A 26,835-nucleotide genomic window follows, 5' to 3' on the forward strand; every position below is an offset into this window, starting at 1 on the left:
TTTAAGTGTACAGTACAGTATAGTATCATTGCCTATCAGTGCAAAGATGTACAGCAAGTCTCTAGTGCTTATTCATGTTGCTTGACCAAAATTTTATGCCCATTGATTAGTAACCTCCATTTCCCACTCTCCGCAGCCCGTGAGAACCGCCATTCCACTCTGATTCTATGAAGTTGACTGTTTTAGATATCTCATATAGTGGAATCATGCAGTATTTGTCTTTCTGTGACCGACTTATTTCACTTAGCATAATGTATATTTTTTGTTTTTCTGATTTTTAAATCCATGATTTGAAATTTTTAAAACGAATGTAGAAGACAGGAAAAATGAATAAAAATGACTTTTACAGAAAAGCTCCACACAGCCACAGTTTTCAAAATTAGTTTTATTTTTTTGTTGCCACCCTCAATACAGGAAGAGCTCTTGAGCTTTAGAAAGCCTGCAGAGTCACTTCACATGCTGGGGCCTGTTAGGAAGTGGGGTGGGGAGAGGGAGAGCATTGAGAAAAATAGTTAATGCATGCTGGGATTAACACCTAGGTGATGGGTTGATAGGTGCGGCAAACCACCATGGCACACGTTTACCTGTGTAACAAACCTACACATCCTGCACATGCACCCCATAACTTAAAAATTAAAAAATAAATAAAATATAATTCAAGATATGATAGGGAATTCCCCTAAGCTGAAGCAAGACTTGTTTCTTTAGAATCTAAATGCAAACTGCACCTGCAGACTGGACCTGCTTTTATAAATAAAGTTTTTATTGTAATGTAAGAAAAAAAAAAACCCTTGGAATGATCTGCTTATCCCCAAGACTGGTTTTATTGCCACTTTGATAGAATATGCTATCATGAAATGCAGTAGTTACCTTAGGATTGTTGTTTCTGCTGTTAATACTCAGAAGTACTCATAAAGTGGGGCAATTCTTTTTAAATAAGCATGATTTCTTTTTTATTTGACATTATTGTGAGAAAGACTTGTAAAAGGTTTTGGTTGGAAGCCGAATCAGCATTCTTATTCCTTTCCCATAACTCCTATTCATAGGATCTGAAATCTTTTTAAAAACTCAAATTGGCTAGAAAATTATTGTTAAAAATAGACACAAATATCGCATCTGTGTTAAACCACTGGTTGTTATCCTGTGCTTGTCTCACCAGTCTGACTGAAGAGCTCACTGACAAAGTAATATCCATTACACATCTGTAGTAAAATGGTATTTCTATTTAGCAAATCCCACTGTTATCACTGGTGTAGTACAGACTTTAGCCAAATCTTACTAGATTTTAGTGCCATGGCTACACACACACACACACACACACACACACACACACACACACACACTGTATTTGAGGTTTTGATTTATATTTTGTTTTCATTGAATAGATTTTTCAAGCTAATTTTCATCTAGAAAAGGGTTAATGTACTGGACACTCGGTAATGCCCGGGATATTGAAATTTTCTGTAACCCAAATTAAATTTGATTTAAATTAGATGTATGCTGGAAAGAATTTTTAGAGTGGAGCAAAGTGTTGCAATATCACCACCTCTGCAGAAAAGACCACAATTTAAATTTTTTCATTAAATTATTTGGTTTGTTGCGGGAAGGAGCAAAACCTAGATACTGATTACTGATGACTAAGTGTACGGAGTTTAGCGCAAGCTTTCTTGTGCCGGCGGAAGCACTGGGGCAGATTCAGTCCACCTGGGTAACTGTAGCGGCTCCTTGCCTGCAGCTCCGTTGTTCAGGCAGCTTGTTCCATGTCAACACCTGCTCATTAGGAACTGGACCAAGACTCCCAGAGAGCTCTCCGATGGCCCTGGTTTTGTATCCCTGCCAATCTGCGCTAGAATTTAATAACAACCTTGAGGTGAAACTTGGGCCTTTCCTCATTGCTAATCCCCAAAACCATCTGGCCCTTCCCTTTCTCTGAATAACAATTTTGTGCATGCGTGGTGGGAGGGAGGAGGATGGGGTGAGAGAAGGGGAACAAGCATCTTACATTTCTTAAAGGACAATGTATTCACTTTCAGAGTAGATAGAGTTTCTTTTAGGTCACAGACCTGAGCTCGATCTTTCCATAGCTTCCACATCTTTAATGGCCAGATAATTGTTTAAAATTTGCACCACTCATTAACTGTTGACAAACCTCCAAGTTTAGTTTTTTTAATGAAATAATGCCAAAAAGAAGCCTGTAAGTCTGTAATCATGATTCTGATTTTTAAAAAGATTATGCATTTTCTCTTTAATTTTCCACTGGGTTTAGTACAGTATTACATACATAGGAGATACCCCATAAATATTTGTGTATTCCTATGTGTTGCCCTAAAAGTAATTGAAGTAATTTATGTGCTCTACAAAGTAATTGAAGTAAGATATGTGTTGTATATCATAGGAAATTACAAATAAAATATAAAGCATCAGAACTTCCTATGCCCTCTCCCCACCCTAGGGGAGGAACCGGACATAGTGAACCAGATATCCTATGTATTGCATACAGGGCATCGTGTTTATGATACTGTTAGAAGTTCACTCCAGGGAAGATGACCATTGAGTGAATGCCATATGCAATCACCTGTACTACTTAAAATTGTTTTCTTACTTAGGCTCGCTGAGCATTTGTTGAATTTGGGTGTCTTAAATAATGTTTGGATTATGCTGCTTCATTAAAGAAGGTACCCAATAAATATTTGTTAAATAAGTGAATTAAAGAAATGTTATCTGTGTAGACATGGTATAGAAAATGTACATAGCAACATATGTTTTTCCATCACTGAAATGTCGGTGATCATGTTCAAATCCAGAGGACAAATTTTCATGGGTATTATGTGAATACACACATCCACACATGTGTACATACATGTATGCACATATACCTGTGTGTGTACATACATGTATGCTCATATACCTGTGTGTATATGCATACAGGTATGCACATATACATGTATGTACACATAAATATTCCAAGCATCAGGTTTTGACCATGCTGTCCATTCACCCTTTCCCAAAGACCCTCAGAATGATATGTTATTAACAATGTGCTACCTTAGAAGAGCAGTCAGCAAACAGGCCTGCAGGCCACATCCAGCCTTATTTTGGTATAGCCTGTAAGCTAAGAATGTTATTTACATTTTAAGTGGTTAGAAAGAAATTAACAAGGAGTATATTTGGTAACACCTGAAAGTTATATGAAACTCACATTTCAATGTCCATAAATAAAGTTTTATTGGATTAGAGAGACACTTTGATACCCTTACATATTGTCTCTGGTTGCTTTTTCACAGAGTCCATTAGGTGCAACAGAGACCACCTGGCCTTTGGAGCCTGAAATATTTATTCTCTGGCCCTTTACAAAAATGTTTGCTGACTCATGCCTTAGAAGATACAAAAGATAAGTAGGATGAAATCTGCCTGAATCAACGAATACCTCACAGTATTACAAACAATGCTGTTCACTCTCAGCCCCTTTTTAAAAGATATTGGGAAAGAATGAAAAAATTGTTCTCGAGTTGTATTTTTTGAAAGGACCTCATCACCTTTATCTCCAAAACATAGGACCTTATATTCCAAACAGACTGTTTTGAATATTCAGACTTTAATCATTCTTATGATTATATTGGCATGATCTAATGGAAGGGCAAGGAAAAAGTTGCAAAGTTGTGGAACATATAACATGAAGCTCAATTAGTCTGATTCCAATTTGCCTTCCAAAACAACATGAAAGAGAAAACCTGCTAACACTTGCCAAGTTCAAGGACAAGTAGGAAGAGGGTGAATCCCAAATCTACTCAGGAACCCTGAGTGCCAATCTGTGTTACCGTCTCCCCTACAAGATGATGTCCTGTGTTTGCGTGTTAATGTTTTTGTTCTCTGTGATGTCCGTGTTGCTTCATAGACATTGGTTATTGAAACACACTGGTAAGATAGGGAAGAAGCAGGTGTTATTTCCACTCTACAGAAGGATGAGGCTATAAACTCTACATGTAGCCCTTTCCATGGCAGGAAGTCAGCTCATTGCTAAATCCAAGAAAATAAGATGTCTTTTTGTTAGACTTAAATTTCTGCATGGTGGATGTGTTCCACAATATGCTAAAGAATTATTATCTGACTTTTAGTCTGAAATTTGACTGATTTTCATTATAGCATCTGGCGTAGTGTTTAGTTTAGTTTTTTTTTTAATCCTACTATAAGTATGACCTCCTAAATCAACGAATGAAATGCTTCATTCTCTAGAGATAAGATCCTTTGCTTTCTTATATGTGCTGCTCCATTCCTCCTACACAGGGTCAGCAAATGATTCCTGGGCCAACAGTTTCCTGAATCTTCAAATACAATCTCCTTTGTACTTTTGCCTTTAAGTTGCTTCTTGAAAGAAATGTTTTGAAAGTGAATTTACTTTCCTTATATCTTGATCAGAACTCACCAACATAAAAGGTTGCAAAAAGCAATCACTTCATTCTTACTGTAATTGTATTTCAGCATCACAGAGCATGTATGTTGGGAGAGTTTAGAATTCCTTTCATGTTACAGATACAGAAACAGAAACTAGGTAGGATAAGGTCTCTGTAAGGTCTCATAGCTACTTAGCGACAAAGTTGGGTTAAGAGCTATTTTGCCTTACTTAGTTACTTTCGTTATATTTCCTTTCAGCCAACTTAAATATAATTATTATATAGACATTAAATTACAAGAGTTTATTGAATTATCAGAAGAAATCATTTCATAGAATATTATATTTGACTATGAAACAACAAGACTTATTTCCACAAGGTATGCAGGAAAATTTATTTCATTACTCAGTGGTTATACTTTATCAGTCTTTTTGAATTGTTATTAAGCTGTAAGTTAATAAAGGTGATGGAAACTATAATTATACAAATAGTTTAAGAGATAAGTGTTACCAAAGCATATCTATTATCTTCAGTAATAAGTATATTTGAATTGAACACATTACTTGAGAAACCATTCACTCTTCACTATTAAATGAATTTCTTGGTTTAGAGGGCAATTTTTGGAGAATTACTACCCTAATAGAGTGAAATACCTGATTCAGCTGGCTCCTCACTGTCTTGATTTATTTTTCCTGGGGAATCTAAACATGGAAGGAAGCAGACAGTTCAAAAACAATTGTTCCCCATCTGGTCACTTCAATTCACTCGTACTACTTTATTTTCTTCATAGCACTTGTTACTATCTAAAATTATCTTGTTCAGTTTTTTATTTGTTTGCTCCCTGGCTCAATATTCAAGAATTGAAGCTTCTGAAAAGGGGATCTTATTGGCCTCATTCCCCATTGTATCACCAGCACTAACAGCAGTAGCCAGGGTGTAAAGGGAGTTTTGTATTCTCTGTTCAGGTTATGAGCAGTTAGGCATGTTGACTAGAATGTCAAGGGGTCACTTGTGAAATTGTAAGTTTCATGGGTAGGGAAAAGAGATCTGACCTAGAAAGCATTGTGCTGAGTGCTGACCTCTTCATTCTGTTTTACATTACCCCATCCCTGCTTCTGTAGCACCTGTCTGTGTGTTCTAATTATTGGTGTCCTTGTCTTTCTCGCCCATTGAAACTTGAGGGCAAGGACCAAGTCTCATTCCTCTATATGTCCCTGGTGCTGAACACAGTGACCAGCAGGGTGAGGGAACACGTCCATGAGCACACGAATGCTTCTTTCAGCACAAGTGCCTGAGAACATACTATATCTTTATGCATCACCTCTACAAAAAGAAAGAAGGAAAGAAAGAAAAAGGCATAGTAGTTGACTGCTAAGTGTTCTCTGCTTGTTTGATGAAACACCTGCCTTCAGGAAGACAATTTCTGACAGATCGGGCTCTCTTTTTGTTAGTACTGTGTAAGTTCTTTATGTAGACCAGTGCTGTCAAGTAGGAATGGAGTGTAAGTCATGCATCTAATTTCACATTTCAAATAACCACATTTAAAAAGCTTTAAGAAAGTGAAATTAATTTAATAATATCTTTTATTTAACCGAACATATCCCAAATATTATTTCAACATGAATCAATATATAAAATCATTGAGCTGCTTTGCATTTTTTGGTACTAAATCTTGAAACCTGTTATGTATTTTACGTCTCAATTTGGATGCAAAATTTTTGTCGGAAATATTTGATCTGTATATCATAAAATTTAAAGTTAGAAAAGTAGATTCGCTTATCCAAATTGTTCCAAACACACTTGCATGTGTTCTAATATCTGAATTGAATATCAATTTTAATTTGAAATTTTAAATAAAACTAAATATTTAGTTCTCCAGTTACACTACTCACATTTCCCTGCCAGTAGCCACATATGGCTAGTGGCTACTGTATTTGCTAGTGCAGATTATATATAAACTCTGCTTGAATAAACCTTTCTTGTATATTTTTTTAAATTTGCAAACACCCAAACCCTCCTATCACATCAAATCACAGCATTCTAGAAGAGTGAGGACTGTCATCGAAGTAATCTGGTCCAGCTGCCTCCTTTTACAAGAGCCAGAGCACAGAGAGGAAGTGGCATGTGATTCATCTTCCTTGCACTCCTCTCTTGGTGCCTGCTTTGCACTCAGAACTCTGCCAGGCACTACCAGTCTACTCCTTCAGGTTGAACAGACACCACAGATATGGCTGTGGGGGCCTTCTGTGTGCAATGGAGGATCTCCTCCTCTCTGCAGGCCAGTGTGGGTGTGATGGAGAGACCTTGGGGAAGCCTCCTCATGTGCCTGCCCCTGTCTGCCCATGTGAGGTCACAGAGGCAGCTGGCATGCTTGGGACCAGCTGGCTCTCTCTCCAGCACTGAGGTCAAGCTGGATAGTCAGATGACGGGGAAAGAGGGCAGACTAAGTGCTAAGACAGTTGGCACCAAGGCCAGTGCTTGTTATCCAGAGGTGCCACCCCCTACAAGGGGTGTATGAATGGCTACCAGTCCCTCAATGCTATGCAGTCACAGTTTTTTGTTTTAAGAACTTCATATGTCTCATCTAAAAGTGAAAAATAATATGAGACTGTGAATTAAAAATTTTCCAGGTGTGTGTTTTTTATTTTGTCATTTATAACCATTGACAAGTTTAGTGCTTGGTTTCTTTCCTGTTCCTTCACCTTGTTCCAAACCTGCTCTAGGTCTGTTGATATTATCTAGGATGCCAAAAATTAATGAAATGATCGTGGATCCAGATTTCTTTGTGAAGAAGAAATATTTTGACTATCTCTTATGGCGAGGCTGCTCTGCTTCTGAGAAAACTGAAGTGGGTGCAGCATGAAGTGATTCTCATTCCATCAAAACACACACTTGCCTCATTACCAGAAACCTGGAGTAGGGTTGAGGAGGCACACCCTCCCCGGCAGCCCTGGAGCCATTTCTCTCTTTAGTTTCTTTCTTGCTTCCATCTTCCATTATTCTATATACTCCCCATCTTCTCCTTCTTTATAGCACAATGTAATATTTTTTAAATGTGCACAGCTCTTGTAACTTCAAAATCCCCAAGTGACAGTGTCATCTCTGTGGCAACCACGTATATTGTTATTAGTTTGTGTGTCAACTCAGTTCAACAAGGTAGACACACAATATGAAATGACAAGAGAGTAGTCAAGTTATTAATTGGCTGAACTAATATTTAGAGCTTGTCTTGAAATCCTGGAAAGGTGTATGTGAAAAATGAGGGGGGAGAAATACTTGGCTGTGATATCTAAAATCTGTAAGGCATCCTAATGAACTGATTTGGCTTTATTTTTGTGGAACATTTAGTCACAATTGTTTGATTCCTGGATTAGATATTATCTGGAGTATGCCCATTACTCCATATGCCCAACATGGAAAGATATTTTTATTTTTATAGAAGATTCATGCTCCAATAATGCCCAGGCAGGAAGCACTCTACATGAAACTTGTTAGTTCTGGTAATAAATAAAAAAAATTATTTCGGACAATTTTTAGCAGGGAGAATGACTTTTTTGACATAACTTCTAGTAACAAAGCTGCAAGCAGGGAAAACACTGAGACTCTTTGGGGTAGTATGGTGGCTTTCAAATTGTGCTCACCAAAGCTGCCTTCCGGAGGAGGGCTGGGAGAGCCAAAGAGCTGGGGCTCCAGGAAACCATTTTTTCCATTCAGCCATGCAGCTCCACTGTTATGTTCATTATGAGTACCTTTCCTGTAGGACTTATTCGAAGAATTATTTCTTCAGCTAATAAAAATGTGAAAGATCTCTCTGTACTATATTTTGAAAGCATGGCTTAGGAATTCTTGTACCTGGAACGTTTATAAAACAAGAAGAGATTTTTTCTTTTTTTCTTGAGAAAGGGAAGTCACTTAAGAATTTTTGTCCTCAGCATTTTTTTTCTTTTTTCTTTTTTTTTTTTTTTTGGGAGGGGGGAGCAGGGGGACAGAGTCTTGCTCTGTCACCCAGACTGGAGTGCAGTGGTGTGATCTCAGCTCACTGCAACCACTGCCTCCCGGGTTCAACTGATTCTCATGCCTCAGCCTCCCGTGTAGCTAGGATTACAGGTGCACACCAACACGCCCAGCTAATTTTTGTATTTTTAGTAGAGATGGGGTTTCACCATGTTGGCCAGGCTGGTCTCAAACTCCTGACCTCGAGTGATCTGCCCACCTCAGCCTCTGAAAGTGATGGGATTATAGGCATGAGCCACTGTGCTTTTAATAGCTTTGACATTCTGTGCATGGGTCACGCCCATCCTATGTAAGTCTTATGTACACATTCTCATGGTCAATGGCAAGTAGTAGGACTGGAGAAGTTGCTGTAGATGGAGGTGACCATCAGCCTGACTGGACCTTGTGCTGTTGTTTCCTCTAAGGCCATGTTTGCATCTCATTCTTGTTGCTACCAGGGATCTGCCCCACTTCTCAGACACATGAGCTTATACCAGTTGGACAATTAGTTGTACTTTAAAGATTCATACTAGTTTTTAATCTCCCAAATGACCATAAGTTCTTGAAATTTAAGTGGAAATTTTTGATAAAACTTTAGTCAAGGAATAAAGTTTTTAAAAGTTGTTTTAATGTTTTCATTTCAGCTATAATAAACGCTTTCTAGAACTATTGATAAAACTATCAATTCAGTTTTGGGGGGAAACTGGCATTTGTGGCTATCTTGAGTCAATGCCTTTGTGTTGAGAGTAAGTACACAGGGAGCTTGAGAGTTACTTGTCAGGATGTCTGCTGTGTAGGGAGAAAGGGATTTAGCCTTTAGTAATATCACAATCAAAACCTAGGACCCACAGGGCCGCCTTTCTTAGTAGAGTCACTGTTCAAAGTTCTAGTTTAGAAATGGAAGATAAAAGATCACATTTTCTGTTAAAAAAGTAATCTGAGCAAGCTATACCTTAGGATTTATTTTTGATGGGCTAACCACTTACTGAGATAAGGGAAAATCCAAGGCAACAAAAAAGTCACATTATAGAGTCCTACAAAGCCATGACACATTCTCAACTTCTGAACATTTTGGGGGAAGCAAAGAGTTATTCTAGAGAGAATTACGTTGAAAAATACCTGCGGCTTATTTTCCTAATTTCTAACTATACTTTTGCCAATAGAAATCAATGAGAAAGTATAGTGCTTTGCCAGCCTCAGATGGAGAAGTTACTTGATCAAGCACGCTTCTAAATATGTTTTAAAGTATCATTAGCGTCTATACAGAAAGAAAAGATGATCCAGGAGCCAGTGGGAAAGCTGCCAGCTTTTTAGCTGGCTGTTCTCTTCAACTTGCTGAAAATAAAAGAAATTGTATGAATGTTTTTCAAAAGTATAAGATGATTTATATTGGGAAAATGCATACGAAGTTTTAATTTTTACTCTGCCCCACCTGTTACTAATACAGTAAAATATCCTAGTAGAAAAGCACTCATTTTTACTACAAAGACCCAAATACCTTTCATCTGCTTTTAGATCTGAATTACATTTAATCCCCCACCTTCATTTTTCCCCATTTTTGTATGGTTTCATAGGCAGTGGAGAAACTTTCCAGAACTCTTTCTTCATGAAGATAGTTTGTGTGGAAGTCAAGCATGTGAGCATCGGTGCACATAGTAGGCCCTTGGTAACTCTGTGACCAGTGTGGTTTCCCTGTGGTTCACTGTGAGGCCTCAGAGAAGTGCGCAGTCCATTGGTAGTAAGAATGCGATGCCATGGTCCCTGCTTCTTTCCCTTCCCATTTTTATCACTGCTTTGCAGAGACTATAAAGCATCCTACAAGAGGAAAAGAGGAAAGACCTTTGAACCCCAAATCTAGAAGTATGGTGAGTAAAAGTTGTTTGCAGGAACTCACGCTTGGCACTCTTTGTGAAGCAGACAAACAACAGCTCCAGAGAACCCAACCAAATCCTCACGTGATGCATTGGACTTGGTGCTCTGTCCTTTACACACCTACACAGTCAGCCCTACAAAGTAAAATGCACCGACCGCCAAAGTTATGGACTTTTGTATTGGAAGCACACATGCTAACAGTATTTTCATCAGAATATCTTTTTTTTTTTTCCGGCTCATTTTCTTGGTGAGATTGTTGTGTGTGTGTGTGTGTGTGTGTTTCTTTTTTTTTTTTACTAGGTCTCATATGTTTTAGGCCCCGCCTGACATTTCAGCAGTTTCTTGCTAAAGCGCTGTGAATACTGTGTAGTATGTGTGCAAATGACTCCCGACTTATTAGATTTCTTCCAGTGTGTGCATCCTAGCAGAAGACACCCCAGCAGGCCTTGAGCACTGCTGCTGCTTCACTTCACATAATGAATATTCAGAGGCTGCAGTCATTGAGAACTCAGGTGGCAAAAATAGTAAGGTGATTGAAGCAAACCCTAACATGAAAGCAAATCTGCATTTCAGTGACTCAGAAACACTGATTACAGCACAGATTCCTGACCCTCAGACCCCATGAGAGGAGAGTCCTGGGGAACCTCCTATGAATCAGGCATCTGTTCCATACACCAATATGCTCACGTCTTTCTGTATGATGTGTTGTAATCAGCATGTTGTTTTTAAAAGACAACAAGCCCTTCTGTAGTCCTCCCCACAAAATGCATTTAGATTGATAGTTCAGCATAAAGGATGCACTGTTGAGACAGGCAATACATGCATTGTTTTCCCCGTAATGCAGTCAGGATCTCCATAGCAAAATTTAGTGTGTTTTTTGAAATCTTATTTTATATATTTTGTCACCATCAGCAGTTGAACTAAAGTAGGAACAGCTCCATTCTATCAGGGGTTAAATTATTCTCCGTGTAGATCTAGTGGTGATGTATAAATTGCAGCCTTTTCTTTTTTTCAAAGGATTCTAAAATAGGTTTTCAGATTTAGCGCTGGATTTTTGCTTCTGCATGTGTGGTGACTCTTGATTCTTCCCCTTTGGAGAAGCATCCTTTGCAGCATTCCCCCTTCCGAGGAATCACTTAGACACTTCCAGCTGGTGGCAGGGGATACAGCCATAATACAGCTTCCTCTGTCCCAGCTGTCTTCTTCACTACGGTAAATGCATTACGATGGCTGCACTCTCCTGTAAAGGTTCAGGTAGAGGAAGGTGTAGGATGAAGTCCGGACACCATCATTTGGGTTTTTAAAAGCTTCAGCTTCTCCAGCATCTTTGCATTGTGAATATCTTCCTGCTTCTAGTCAAAGCTTTCTCTCTAGTGATTGGAATGCTGCTGTAAGCCTGATTAAAGGTGCCTGAGGATATCACCTTTTACAAGGAAGCCGTGCGTGCTTGAGAGGATCTTTTTAAATGCATTATGGCTCATGCAGCCTCACAATTAAAGAAAAACAGGGATTTAGAAATCAATGCTGAAGAAGAGCCTGAGAAAAAAAGGAAACACCGCAAACGGTCCCGGGATCGGAAGAAAAAGGTATCTATGTATGCCAGAGCATATATCTTGCCTGGATTCTTTTTGTTTTAATCTCCCCCTGGCATCTGTTAGAAGCATTAAGGGTTATTTTTACATGCTGGGTAGAGTGTAAATTGGGTGTGTAAATTGGGAACAGATGATAAACCCTATGGCAGAACATGGCCATAGGATAGGCAAGGCAAGAGGGACAGTTTTCTCCTGTGGGGTGATTGCAGGGCTATGCGGAAAGTGTGCTTCACTTTATATAGGCATGGGCATGTTTCCATGACACGGAAAGGTGCTGTGAGGGAGTTACAAAAGTAGTTTCTTCACAGCCCAGTCAAGGTGAAATGCACTGCGGTGACTTGGGTTAGAGGGAGAGGCCAGAGAACCAGGCTTTGTACTTCTTAGAGGTTTGTCTCGTGGAAAAAGAGCTTTTGTGCTGGAACTGTGTTACATGCGTGCGTTTCCCAGGCAGATCTGTGACCTTAGAGACGTAGCACAAAAGTCATTTCCTGCTTTGCTTTTATTTCCTCTTTCTTTCCTTTGGCCTCTTATTTTTATAAGGTGCTTTTTGTCAAGTTGTGCAATGGAAATAAGCTGCTAGAAATAACTTTCTTTTGTTAAATAAAGCTGAAATCACAGAGGTTTGTTTTTCCCTGCTGAGTGAAAGTGATTATCCTGAACGCAGGAATTCCAGTGACCTGCAACCTTCAACACTGATTGCTTTAGATCAAAGCATGGGCATTGATGATTCCTTACTGATATTCCAAGGCAGGGGGAAAATAGGAGGAATATTCTGGGTCAGTGGTGTTTTATTATAGCCCGTGAGTATTTAGAGTGCCCTTAAATGTGACTCCTAGGTACTGAGCTGGGAGTAAGACCCCAAAGCACTTTTCCTCCATGATAATTAATAAAAATGGACTAAAACTCTGTGATCTGAATAGGAAAGGCAGGTCATAAAGCATTTTTATATGTCTTTGTGAAAATTCCCAAGGGAAAGATATCCTTAATTTGAGCAGTAAGCTGTGTGCTTTCTAAATGACATGCAGATTGCATCTCCCACATGTACCCCTCTTCAGGAGTGACCATGAATAATCCTGGTACCTTTGCCATTTTCTTCAGAGTTAGTATCTATAGAAGACTCTCTGCCTTTTGTTGCATAGCTAACTTTGAGATTGAAGCTGGAGAGCTGCAGTTGTTTCACTGCAAGATGTTAAATATAGATAGTTCCTACTTTGATATTCTTGTAAATAAACTTCTTGAATATATTTTCATAAAAATACAAACTTGGGTTAAGAAATTGTGTGCAGGCGTATTTCAAAGCCTTGCACAGCAGAGTTGTTATGAAATTGCCATACTTTGCTAGATTCTGGTCTAATTTTATTGTGTGAGGTTTCTCTGTGGGTAGGTCACTACCACTTGCCCGCTCTCCATACATCTCTGCCTACCCCCACCGTGATAAACTAGCTTCTAAGAAACATGGAAAAGGTACATATATTTGTATGAAGATATGGTGTCATATTAATACTGACACTATATGTTAGGGTTGTTAGGCTAGCTAGGTTTATGTACAGCAGTTTTCTGTAGCAGTGATGACAGATCTGTTACCTTTGTGCCTGGGCCCCTGTTTGACTTGGAAGCAAAATAGGGAAGGGGTGGGGCAGAAGGAGTTTCTGGACTCACTGAGCTGTAGCAAATGCTTTGTGGACCAAAGTGCTTTGTTACCAGTACAACAGAGTCTGTCCAATGTAAATCTCTTAGCAACCAGAAGGGAACAAGGAGAAATATCAATATCGCTATTGTAAATGTGCAAGTGGATTTAAACGTTTTGTTCTCAGGACACTCACAGAGTAGATCCTAAAACTGGCTCATGGATAACACTTTCATTGCTGTTGTACTTGTTAATTCTTAACATAGTAAAATAGGTATATTCTGTAAGATACAGTGTATTACAGAAGATATAATATTCATAGTCAAATTATTTCATATACTACTTGTAATGCACAAAGTTAAGACTGAATTATTTTGAAAACACTCTAGATTTCCTTCAGTGGCGTAGCCATATATGACCCTCATTCCTCTATAAAGTGAATTGTTATGACTTTGAGTTTCTTTTTCCCCACCTCTTTCTAAGATCCTGATGAAGGCCTATGGGCTACTTTGTTCCATGTTGTAGACCTCATGTCAATAAAAAAATGCTGCTTCTAAATATTCTGTGGGTTATTATGGGGATAGTTGCTCTTGTTCATATGCAGAAATATTGTATAGGATTTTTTTTTTTTTTTTGAGATGGAGTCTCACTCTTGTTGCCCAGGCTGGAGTGCAGTGGCATGATCTCGGCTCAGTGCAACCTCCACCTCCCGGCTTCAAATGATTCTCCTGCCTCAGCCTCCTTAGTAGCTGAGATTACAGGCACCCGCCACCATGCCCGGCTAATTTTTGTACTTTTAGTAGAGATGGGGTTTCGCCATGTTGGCCAGGCTGGTCTCAAACACCTGATCTCAGGTGATCCACCTGCCTCGGCCTCCCAAAGTGCTAGGATTACAGGCGTGAGCCACCACGCCGGGCCAGGAGCTTTTAATCACGTAAAATTAATAGTGGATACACTCAAAAGCTTGGGAAAATCCTAAAGATTATCTAGTTTATAAAATAAGGAATTTGGTCCATGACACTCCTGCAGTTCAGGTTTGAGCAAGGCCAAAGATGAAGCTTTCTTGATTAGGTGTGATGACACAGAATCGTATAGTATGGGATATCACTATGTTATCATGAAATCATAATACATATGTAGACTTAACACTGGATTCACATTTCATCAAGTTTTTTAAAACTCAATGAATTATACATATGGTCTATTTTGAATATGTTAATTATGAATACATGATTACCAGTCCAAAAAAAAAAAAAAGCAGTACAGAACTTCTAGGAATTTATAATTAGTTGCATTTTAATAAAGATGTGTTTTATTCTTGACATAACTTAAATAGTGTTAAGAAAAAGGAAATCTTCCTGTTTGTTGAAAGGAAATGCATCTAGGTGAATGAAACTTTACTTTTTTATTACTAATTTGTCTGGCTTGAAAAAAAAAAGTTTGAATGAGTATCTTCTTTAAAAGGCGCTTGCCAATGCACTTACAAATGCCCCTTACACATACTTTCCCACTGCCCTTCCCTGCCATATCTTTTTCCCTTCACACTTCTCTGCTCATGGGCCACTTAGGTTGGCAACCAGTGGGAGGCATGCCAAAAGTAGATAGAGTGCCTTTGGGTCGGTTATTACTGGATCCCTGCCCTGACTGAGCGAGTTGCTGAGAAGAGCTGTTTATGTCCCCTGCTCCCAGCAGGGCCCTGGTCCATGAGCGGTGGTCGGTAGGTGGCTTATCCTACCATAAAGCCATGATGGGCTGAAGTCACACGTGCTCTCTTTGTGGTCAGGCTGCAGTCCTTTCACGTTGCCTGTCGTTGTTGGCTTCTGGTACCATGTTACCTGCATGTCATGCCCTCTCCCCACATAAACTATAAAATACATTTCAACAGTGAGGGATATTACTAGAATTGACCCTAATTTGTTCCATAAGTGGGTTTTGTTAGTATATGAATATATGCTTGTATATATTTACCAAGTCCTGTCAAAAAATTTGAGGTGACCTAATGAAATTTATATTAAAAAAGGAAACATTATGGAGTTTGCTCTCAACAGATAGGTAGGTAGGTAGGTAGATCTCTCTATATATATGCACCTGACACAGTGCTAGATACTGGGATAAAATTACAATTAATTCCATGATTAACATCTTTTCTGATTATTGATGTCAAACATACAGTTAATCAGTGACAGAGCAGGAACAAATATTCATTGCTTCATTCTTGTATTCATGTATTCATTCAGTAAACATTTATTAAGTGATTTCTGTGGATCAGACATTGCATCAAATTTTGGAGACAAAGCCAATCAAAGCATAGTGGCAACACTACAGTAACTCCCAGGAGAGGCAGGGAGGGAGAAAGATAAGAGCCATTAATCACCCTCCATAAAGAATGAAGAGGGAGCCCCAGGAGCCCACAGAAAGATCCTCACTTGGCTCAGATGCACTCAGAGGAGAATCTCAGTGAAGCTGAGCCTTGGAGGAGGAGTCAGCAAGATAGTCAAGCAGAACAGGAGTCTCATGCCCAAAGTAATAGAAGTAGGAGAGACTATTAGTCTGTGTGGGAAACAGTATTTTGGAATTCCTGGAACAAAGGGGACCTGAGTGTGTGGCACGAAAAGTAAGCAGGTGCCAGAGCATGAAGATCTTCATATGCCATCTTGCATAGTTTGGAAATCATCCTGCTCAAAGTGGGGAGAGACCTTAATGGCGGTGGTAGAAGAGAGGACTGTGAATAGCTTTATGGGGTAGAGCCGTCACTCAAGCATCCGTGTTGTAGCAGCAGCAGGGAGAGCAGTCAGGAAGCTCTGATGGGGATCCAGGCACGAAATGCTGAGTGTGAAGCAAGGTGGAGACTATGCCAGTGGAGAGGGGGTGTTGCATACCAAAGATATTTAGGGGAAGACTCAGTAGAACTTGGCAATGGATTGTAGGCAGGATGTGAGAGAGAGATCGGATTCTAGGATAACTGCCAAGTTCCTGGCTTGAAGGGAAAAGGAAGAATTAAATGTCCTGGATTCATGTCTTTTCTCCCGGGCCATTTATTGACCACTTATTCTACACTAGGTAGGGTATTACATTGCTTTATAGGTGGAGACTCATTTAATCTTCCTAATAACCCTGTGAGAAGAGAAAGTATTTTTTTATTATCCCCATCTTACAGACAAGGAGACTGAGGCTGAGCCTTGAAGCTAGTTGCCCAAATTTTCACCCTAGTCAAACAGTGGTAGAACTAGAATTCCAATTTGGACAGTCTAACTCTCTAGCTTGTGCTCTTAACTACTATGCCATACAAGGTATGTAGTATGTGGCATTAATATTTTCACAGCTACACATCAAAGTGGGCTTGTTTCAGAACATCTTCTAAGTGATAAGCTATTTTTCTAGACATGTGAAACTTTAAACGACAGGCTTTATATCTCTAATTCAGTATTGTAGTGTCTGTTTTTCTTACCCTCTGCAGTAAATTTTAATGTTTTTTCTTAAGATTCTTTTTTTTTAAATTTTTGGAAGTTAGAAATGAAAATTACCAACACAAGGATTTCAAATCCTCAGACACATTGTGTAATGACAACATAACAGTGTGTTAGATGCCTGCTGTATGTCAGCAATGTGCAGAGGATTCCCATGGGTTATTCTTTTTTCTTCCCTATGACTTTCCTATGAGGCAGGCATTATTTTCATCTCCATTTTTGTAGGTAAAACTGAGGCTTAAAAATACCTTGTCTGAGGTCATATAGCTAGTGATTGGTGGACCTAGACTTGAACTTGGGTCAAAGGACTTTGGGATCTGTATTTAACCACTGGGTTTATTGTAATGAGATGCTAGCTGTCTCTTTTAAGGTCAGCTACAATATAAGGGTTTGAGAACAGATTTTTTAAAGACATGAACTATACTGTTATTTCTTGCTATTGAAGCTCAGTGCTTCCTGATGTTTTACAGGCTTTCCCCATTCCTAATTACCTGGGTATCTCTGACACCCTAAGATGCCAGGCAAGAGGAAGGTTTTGTACTGCAGCAGCTTGACTTTTATGGTAGAAGATTGTGTAGATCTTTATGAGATCAAGGAAACTTGCTCTGTTCCCTGCTGCATTGAGTATATGGACTCCAGGTCTCCAGGGAGCATGGTAAATTAGCATACTTGATATTCTGTACCATAATTATGTGTTTACATGTCTGTCTTACCAAGAGACTATGAGCTCCTTGAGGCTGGAGATGGTGTAATTATCTACTACAACCAAACTGGGACTTGCTGGGTGGCGAACGAGTGTATGAGAGGCAGTATCATGTAATGATTAAGAGTGTGAACTATAGAGTAAGGTTGTCTGAGTTCAGATTCTGGCACTATCAGTTAGCTGTTGACCTTGGGGAAGTTATTTAGTCTCTCTGTGCCTCAGGCTCTCCACCTGCAAAATGGATGTAATAGTGGGATGTGCTTAGTATAGGGTTGTAATGGGGTTTCAGTGAGTTAATATTAAAACAGTGCTTGGCACAAAGTAAGAGCCGTAGTGTTGTTGCAGTTGTTGTTGTTGTTCAGAATGTACAGACAAATGAACAGAAGAATAAATGGACTATAGTGTGAGTATTTAGTGTTAGCCAATGTACTGAGGCATTAACCAAAGTTGAGGTTTGTTTATGCAACTTGCCTCAGGTCACAGAAATACCTGGTCTTGGAACCAAGGCCTGTGTGGTTGTAAGTTTCTTGCTTGGGCCATCAAAACCTCTACAAGAGAGGTTTTCTTAAGGGTGATTCTTATTAATGGACATCCAGGGTGAATTCTTACATCAAGAAAAAAATTATCACTTTTGAGACGTTGAAAGTTAAATTATTTACTAATTCAAATTTTAATAAATCATTTAAATTTAACTGCAAAATCTAGATTTGTATATTCCTTTATACTTAGTGTACTTCTGCATTTAAAATTTTAAAATAGAATCCATTTACTGAAAAAACAATAAAATCATTGGCTTATATATATATTTATATTTAGGTATAGGTTAAATATTGAAGGAGAATATCTAAATACAACATTATATTGTCAGTCACATAATTCAAATTTTATTTTCAAGAAATAACAAGCAATTTGCTATAGTTTTGCCCAAATTGTTGTTCTAGTTTATATTATGTGAGTTAAAAGTAGAAGAGTTAAAAGCAAACCAGAGGACATCAAGCTTGAATCATTTACATATAGGTCAGAGTTTTTTCTGGTACTTATTCCATTCACCCAGGATTCTGCTTTCATGGACCCAAAGTGGAGTCATTAAATGGGATTGTCCATTATTGTCAAATGTGGGAGGTGCTTATAAAATATATAGATTTCAATTTAGATTTAATTGGTTCTAGTAAATGATTTCTCAGTCACGGGTGACTTTCTGATTAATTAGGATCATATCCACAGTTTTGTTTGAACTTAGATGTATCTCATTAGAATGGGAAGAACAGAGACTACCATTCTTATCTGCTGGATATAGCTCACATTTTGGCAGAAGAAAAAAAGTCTACTAATACCATCATCACAGGAGAAGAAGGATGTATGGACTGCAGGGTAAAAAATGAGGAAATAAACTAGGCGCTAAGAGGGTTGGAAGGAAGGAAGTTCAAGATTTTCTAGGTACTGAAAGTCAGAGACACTGAGGCATTTGTAAGGTACCATGAAGTTACCCCTGAAATCAGAAATACCTTGTCTTGGAACCAATCAGATGAATAGCGTTCTTTTACCCTAATAAAGTACAATTTTGTAAGACATCTATACAGTGAAAGAAAGTATGAAAACATGGTAAATTTTGTTTAATAGAAGATTAGAAACATTAATAAAACAGGCAAGCAGTAAGGAGCGATGTGGGGAAGTATCTGGGCCTAAGCATTACAATTCATGGTATTGAAGAGAATGGGCCTTGAGGCTCAATGTGAGTTCACAGAGAAGCTGCTACTAATTAGCTGTGTGGCCATGAACTAAATTTCTTTGGGCCTCAGTTTGCACATTGATCAAATAGGGATACTATTTTTTCTTTACATACATGTTGTGAAGAGTAGAGATACTGCAAATAAATGCATTTGCCAGGTTCCTTGCATAAAAAGAGTGTATTTAGCAAGTTTCCAACTTCCCCTCCTAAAGTATAGGTTCTTAAATGTCATCGAGGGATTGTAGTCAAGAACGAGGTGGAAGAACCGAGAAAAAGAGGGAATATTTTTAACAACTTTTGCACCTTATAAGCACTCGAAATTATTTGCTGAATTGATACAGTGAATGAAGTTTTACTAACAGACTATCATTCCCAAACAACCATTTAAGTCCCACAGTTAGCTCTTTGCAAACTGTCCACAGCCCTCAGGGAATTAAATCTGTCATTTTGAGAAATACTCCTGAAGACTCATATGTTAAATACATTTTTCTATTCATTAACATTAGTACTAATTAGCTTCTCTCAGTAGTTAAATGATTGCTGAGGCAGATATTAAAGCTTAAGAACCCTATGTACAGACAGAGGAAGTATCGAATGATTCCTTTAATAAATGAACTTTATTTTGCAGATTCAAACATAAATGTTGAAAAAGGAAAAAAAAAGGACTACTTGGGTTGAATGAAGAAATCTTCATTATATAGTTTATGTACTGTGATTATGGAGAAGAAACAAAATATTACTTATACAATATAAGATTCATTACCAACCAATTTATCCCCCAATCTAGGCAGTGTCCATGATAGAGGCATTGTTACAGTTTTGGGACAGTCGGGGACTGGAAGAGGAATGAATAATCTGACCAACGTAGACTTATCTTTTGTACCGGGAAAACAAAATATTACTTATACAATATAAGATTCATTACCAACCAATTTATCCCCCAATCTAGGCAGTGTCCATGATATAGGCATTGTTACAGTTTTGGGACAGTCGGGGACTGGAAGAGGAATTAATAATCTGACCAATGTAGACTTATCTTTTGTACCTGGTTTCTGAACCTAAGGTGGCCCAGTAGCTGTCTTCCTTTATCAGCAGACTCCCTTCTCCCTGCGATCTGATTGCTATTTGCAAGAGCCTCTAAAATTTTCAATCACATATAGCTAGTTAACCTTCACCTGACCAAACTGGCCCACTTCCATAACTGCCACTTAGAATTATCAGTGTATTCATATGCTCCCACTTGTCTTAAACAAAACAGAAGAACCGAGTCTGAAACCTGGACATCTTTCCTTAGACATTTTCATCATAGACCCTCTGTGATTTTTTTTATTGTTGCAGGAAGGTCTACCCAGTGAGACATCCAACAGCAAAAGTATATGAAGCAGAATTTACCTGTCCTGTTATTTGTTGGGCTATAATTCACTGAGGGACTACAGTGGGCCAGGCATTTTACCACATGCATGACGTAGATCATTGTATTGAATCTTCATGGCATGGGTATTATTTTCCAGTTTTCTGGATTAGGGAAGTTATACTCTGAAAGTTTCAAAAACTTGGCCAAAGTTGCACAATTAGTAAGTGTAAAGCTGTAATTCAAACCCCAATTGGTCTGATTTCCAGCCGTGTGCTTTTTCCACCACTCTTCCCACTTGGAATTGCCTCTATGTTGCACTGAGAGCATCATTTTTACAGAATACTAAGCTCCATGAGATTAATCTTTCCTGGACCATGAAATGCCATGCAAGGGTTCCTCCCCCTAGGAAATTTCACATAGAATTCTTTTTGTGATTTGTCTCTTTCCCCCTAAAGAACATTACAGAATGGGATGTAGACAGTAGGAGGGTGATATTACTGGATGTAATAAATTAATTGACTCAACTTCAAATGACTTTTACTTCATTTACTGGAAATGCATTCTACCTTAACAGTACTATAATTCTATTAATGCTAAAATAAAAAAATATAAATATGATTAATTCCCAATATGTTTGTATTTTTGAAGATAAGTGGCAAAATCACTTTGTGTCAGCTGATTTGGGGGGGTTCTTCGATTTTTTTTAATTGACAAATATACATATTCATAAGGTACATAGTGATGTTTCAATATAATGTAAAGTGATCAGATCAAGATAATTAGCATATTTATCATCTCAAACATTCATTTTTTGTGTGTTGGACACGTTCGATATCATACATCTACCTATTTGAAACTATATATTATTGTTAACTGTAGTCATCCCACTGTGATACAGAATACTAGAACTTACTCCCCTTATCTAGCTGTAATTTTGTATCCTTTAACAAATCTTTCCTCTATACCTCCCTTTCCCCTACCTTTCCAGCCTCTAGTATTCTGTTCTTTTTACTTCTATGAGATCAACTTTTTTTTTAGTGTCCACGTATGAATGAGAACATGCAGTGTGTAACTTCCTGTTCCTGGCTTATTTCACTTAACATGAAGTCCCCCAGTTCTACCCATGTTGCTACAAATGACAGGATTTCATTCCTTTTTATGGTTGAATAGTATTTCATTGCGTATATGTGCACATTTTCTTTATCCATTCATCTGTTTTTGGACACCTAGGTTGATTTTATATCTTGGCTATTGTGAATCATGCTGCAAAAAAACATAGGAGTGCAGATGTCTTTTCAACATACTGATTTTATTTCCTTTGCATAAATGCCCAGTAGTGGCATTGCTGAATCATATGGTAGTTCTATTTGTAATTTCTTGAGGAACCTCCATATTGTTCTCTGTATTGGCTGTACTAGTTTACATTCCCGCCAACAGTGTATAAAATTTCCCTTTTCTCTGCATTCTTGCCAGCATTTGTTATTTTTATTTTTTATTTTTTGTCTTTTTGATAATAGCAATCCTAACTGGGGTGAGATGACACCTCATTGTGGTTTCGGTTTGCATTTTCATGGTGATTAGTGATGTTTAGCATTTTTCATATATTTGTTGTATGTTTTCTTTAGAGAAATGTCTGTTCGGATAATTTGCCCATTTTTTAATTGGATGTGGGATTTTTGCTGTTGAGATGTTTGAGCTACTTGTATATGCTGGATAGTAATCCCTTGTCACCTGAGTAGTTTGCAAATATTTTCTCCCATTCTGTAGATTGTTTTTTCACTCTGTTGATTGTTTTTTATTTTTTTTTCTGTGCAGGGCTTTTTAGTTTGATATAATCAAATTTGTTTCTTTTTGCTTCTTTTGCCTGTGCTTTTGAGAACTTATTCATAAAATATTTTCTCAAACCAATGTCCTAAAGCATTTCCTGTGTTTTCTTCTAGTAGTTTTATCATTTGGGGTCTTATGTTTGGGTCTCTGATTCTTTTTCAGCTGATTTTTATGTAGGGTAAGAAGGGAAAGTCTAGTTTCATTCTTCATTCTTTTGCATATGGATATACAATTTTCCCAGCACCAATTATTGAAGGAATTCTCCTTTCCCCAATGAGTGTTCTTTGCACCTTCGTCAAAAATCAGTTGGCTGTAGATATGTGGATTAAAGTTTGCATTGTCTATTCTGCTTCATTGGTCTATATGTCTGTTTTTATGCCAGTATCATGCTGTTTTGGCTACTATAGGTTTGTAGTATATTGTAAGTCTGATAGTGTCAATTTTTTGCTTTTTGAAATGAGTCTATTCCCACATTTGCCAGCACCTTTTATTTTATGCTTATCATTTTTATGAGAAAACTGTGGAAAAAGCTGGCTTTAAATATCTCACTCAGGGCTTTAAAACAGACTAATTTTTAGAGTTTAGATGAGAAATTAAATGCAATTTGTAGAATGGTAAGAAATTAACACCAGCATCAAAAAAACTACTTCAGCTGATGATATATACAAAATGTTAGAAATGAGTCACCTTGGACTTTACCACATTCTTTTCTTATTATCAGGATAGAAAAATCTCACAGGCCTTATGAAGTGATGGGGATTGTTTTCCTCCTTGACAATAGAAACAATGAATAAAAAGTTGAATTTGAGGAGGGGGTTTGGCAAAAACTACTAAATTTCTCAAAAAATTGATTAGACAAAAACAGATGCTTTTAGACTTTGCTAGCAAACCTCAGTTTGGGTTGATAGGAAACCTGCTAGCAAAAGTTAGGTTCAATTTACAATAAAAATAATTGGTAGGTGTCAAAGGTTGTTGTCTCACATAACAGTTAAATGAACCTCCTGAGTAAGGTGACATTATTTGCATTTTGCTGATGAGGAAATCAAGGCTTAGAAATTGCTTTTTATCACTATTACTGATAAATTCAGAGGCTGAACTTGAAGCCATGGCTATCAGACTCTAAGGCACCCTGCCCCTGGCCTTTATTCTGTTCGCAGATTATTCACCAGTCATATAAGATTCATGCATTTGGAGAAGGCTTTTACTTTCATTTTTATTACTTTATTTTCTATATATAAATGATTTTTATGTCATGTAATTTTTATCCCTCCCTCATCATCACCAGTATTGCTCATTTGTTTTATGTAGTAAAACTAGCTAAAAAGTGCTTTTTAAATAATAGTGCATGACTGAAACTTTATGTTTTTAACTTCAAATATTACATGGGGATGTTAAATATTATTGCAAAAGCACAAAGCTATTTTGAATCAGGTGCATAAAGCTCATAATTGATATTGGTACTGTGTATTTACAATAGTCTAGGGAAGCAACATTTGTCAAAATCATAACCTTGAACAATGCATTTTGTTTTCTTCTAGTAACCCCTTGAAATGTCCAGTTTTTAAAATCCCAGCCACATATCTGCTACCTGGCTGGTTAGGGGTGAAGGAGACAGGACATGCTGAAAGGAACACAGCTTCGGAGGTCACTGAATCCCCATGCTGTTCCCTGCTCCCTCCCCTCTTCTGCAAGGACCTGCTGTCCCTCTGTTCAGTGGGTTGGCCACTGCACCCCAATTCAATAACATGATGAGTATATTTACCTAGCTCTGTCAACCCTCAAAATACATTTGCCTGTCCTTAAGTAACAGGAAGATAACCATATTGATGTTTAAAAGTGCTGCCTGTAATTAATTTCTTTCCTTTGAAGCATGGCCATTGTTAATGATCCCTGTTTTACTATGCCTCTTCAGCTGGAGCCATTCTTTGCCATCTAAAAATAAATGGCTTTGTTATGCACATTTATTCCATCTGCATTTATTCCAACTACAGTTAATATATTAATACTAGGAATCCAGGCAGATTAAGTTCACCCATTCGTTTGTCTTCATTATTATAGAATTAGTGATCCTGATCTCCTCAATTCCAGTCTGATTCGTTTCAAAAGATATTGAGTGTGCCTCATCTTTGCTGAATTGCATCTTTGAGGGTGACCATGAATGCGTTTAAAATATGTGTTTACCCTGCTGACTGGGTCATGTCCTGGCCAATGCAAGTGGTGGTCTTGATTTTCCAGTCCTGCCCAGTGGCTAAGGTAGCATGAGTTTTCTCTTGCTCCAAAGCATATGAATCCAGGTTCTGGTCTTTTCCTGAGCTCTCCATGGAAGAGCATTGTCTTCAGCGGCAGGCTGTAATTTGATTTTACATAACATGTTTCAGTGGATTTTCTGTAGGATAAGATTCAAATAATTATATAGCCATCCATTTGGCATCTGATAGACCTTATGTTTTTATCTGCTTTCTGGTGGATTAGTTAGGATTCCGTTGTGGTGCAGGAAAGGAGAGTACTTTTATGTTCATTTGGCATTCTCAGCTTTGACCTGTTTTCCTAGACCTCCATTTCAGCTTCAGTGGAAACTAAATTATTAATACGATCTGTATTGTGCCTGTGCAGAGAGCTTTATCCAGCCTGTTTTTTAAAGTGCTGCCAGGAATCTCTGAAGTAATAGGAAAACAGATTTTTGGAGGCCCTGTGGAATAAGGGAAAGGGCCTGGGCATGGGCTGTGGAGGCAGACAGGCTTGGGTTTGAATCTTGACACAATTACTACTACTTCTCTGTGGAGTCTGAAGTCAGTTACTTAAGCTCTCTGAGCCCCTGTGCCGTCATCCATAATAATGCCTACCATGAAGAGACGCTGTGAAGGCTAAATTAAATTGAACATGAAGTGGCCATCCCAATGCAGTGATTCAACAAATGTTAATTCCTCCCACTTCCCCACTCCTTTCTTCATTCCCTTGTCCACCTGGAAGAAATGAGGGTTTATTTTATGCTAAGCATATTTAGTGATAGTCATCAGTGAAAATGGGCAAAGTAAATTTGCTAAAGTGAATTACAAGCTGAGGGTAAATAAATAAGGAAATGATAAATACCTGTATGTGTTTATGTTGGGGGAAGTAGGGAATATGTATTCCAGAAAGGACAGTTAAAACCAGAGCCAAATTTCTATTAGGAAGAAATGTGGTTTATGGAGGCATTAAATGTGGGGCAGGAGGCTTGGGTTCTAGCAAAGTGTGGTGGTATTCCCCAGATCACCCAGTGCAGCTCCAGCTGCTTCCGCACCAGCACCCCAACAGTCATTGCAGGTGCCTCGGCCTGCTTGGGAGATTTTCTAAATTGTGATAAACCAGTCCTTTTTTTTTTTTTTTTTCTTCTTCCCCTAGGCAGGCCTTAATGGGTTTACCTTTGAGTTCTCACTAAAGGCCTCCCACTGGCAGTGCTGCTTGACTCCCAGAGCAAAAACCACTTGGAAGAAATTCGTCAGCAGAAGTTCAGTTCTAGTGATTCTGATAAGAGTGCTCATATGCAGTTTCTCAGGGACAATTAGAAGTAGGCAAACCATGAGTTGATGGGTTTTCTTGCTAAATATTAACTGTCAATGCAAAGAAGACTGCTTTCAGAGCTTTTGACAGTGTTTAATACCTGTCGTGCCCCTTGTACTCGTGCTTGATTACTTGTAATGTACTAGAGCATTCTGTGTATTCTTTGGACTTATTTTTTCTCACCATCTAAATAGGTGTCCATTGTAGAAACCACATTAAACCTAGAGAGGCAAAGATCACCCAGAGAAACATGGCTGTTCCCATTTTGAAATAGATTTTTTCAGTGTTTTTCTGTGAGTGTATATATGTCAATTCTTCTTTCCTCCCTTCTCTTTCTTTTGTTTCTCTTCCCTTTTTTCCTCTTCCCAAATGAAGATGAGATAATAATAGTACCTCCTTTTTTGTAACCTCATTTTTCCACTAAAAATATAATATGAACATAAAAATGAACATATGTCCACTTCAATAAATATATTTCTTTAAATTTTTAAAGGATCTATAGCATATTACTTTATGAGTGTACCAAAAGTACCAACTAATCTCTTATTTTTCTATATTCAGTTTATTTTCATTTTTGTTTTTATGAAAAATGCCGCAAAGGACAACAGCACTTCATCTTTTTCCTAAACCCACAGTGTTCTTGTTTTCTACTCTCCTGGGTTTCTGGTGATTTTTGTTTTGTTTTGTTTTGTTTTTAACATGGTATTCCAGGTCCTCCATTTTTAAGCCAGAACTGGTAT

At 38.1% G+C, this 26,835-nt stretch overlaps 1 protein-coding gene across 6 annotated transcripts in view; it reads left to right on the plus strand.

Moving 5' to 3' along the window:
- ANK3 (ankyrin 3) overlaps positions 1–26,835 on the plus strand; it is a 699,134-nt gene that overhangs the window by 327,563 nt on the left and 344,736 nt on the right. Inside the window, exon 1 of one of the 6 annotated variants that reach the window (XM_054436349.2) lies at positions 11,392–11,842. The exons of 3 other annotated variants lie outside the window; for them this stretch is intronic. In XM_054436349.2, the coding sequence (XP_054292324.1) occupies positions 11,729–11,842 (114 nt within the window). In that variant the 5' untranslated portion in view covers positions 11,392–11,728. Of the gene's footprint in view, positions 1–11,391; positions 11,843–26,835 lie in introns of those variants that run through there. 2 more of the 6 variants (XM_063669956.1, XM_063669955.1) reach the window with 2 other exon arrangements.

This window comes from Pongo pygmaeus, chromosome 8 (assembly GCF_028885625.2).
Source record: "Pongo pygmaeus isolate AG05252 chromosome 8, NHGRI_mPonPyg2-v2.0_pri, whole genome shotgun sequence".
In the NCBI taxonomy this organism is placed as follows: Eukaryota; Metazoa; Chordata; class Mammalia; order Primates; family Hominidae; genus Pongo; species Pongo pygmaeus.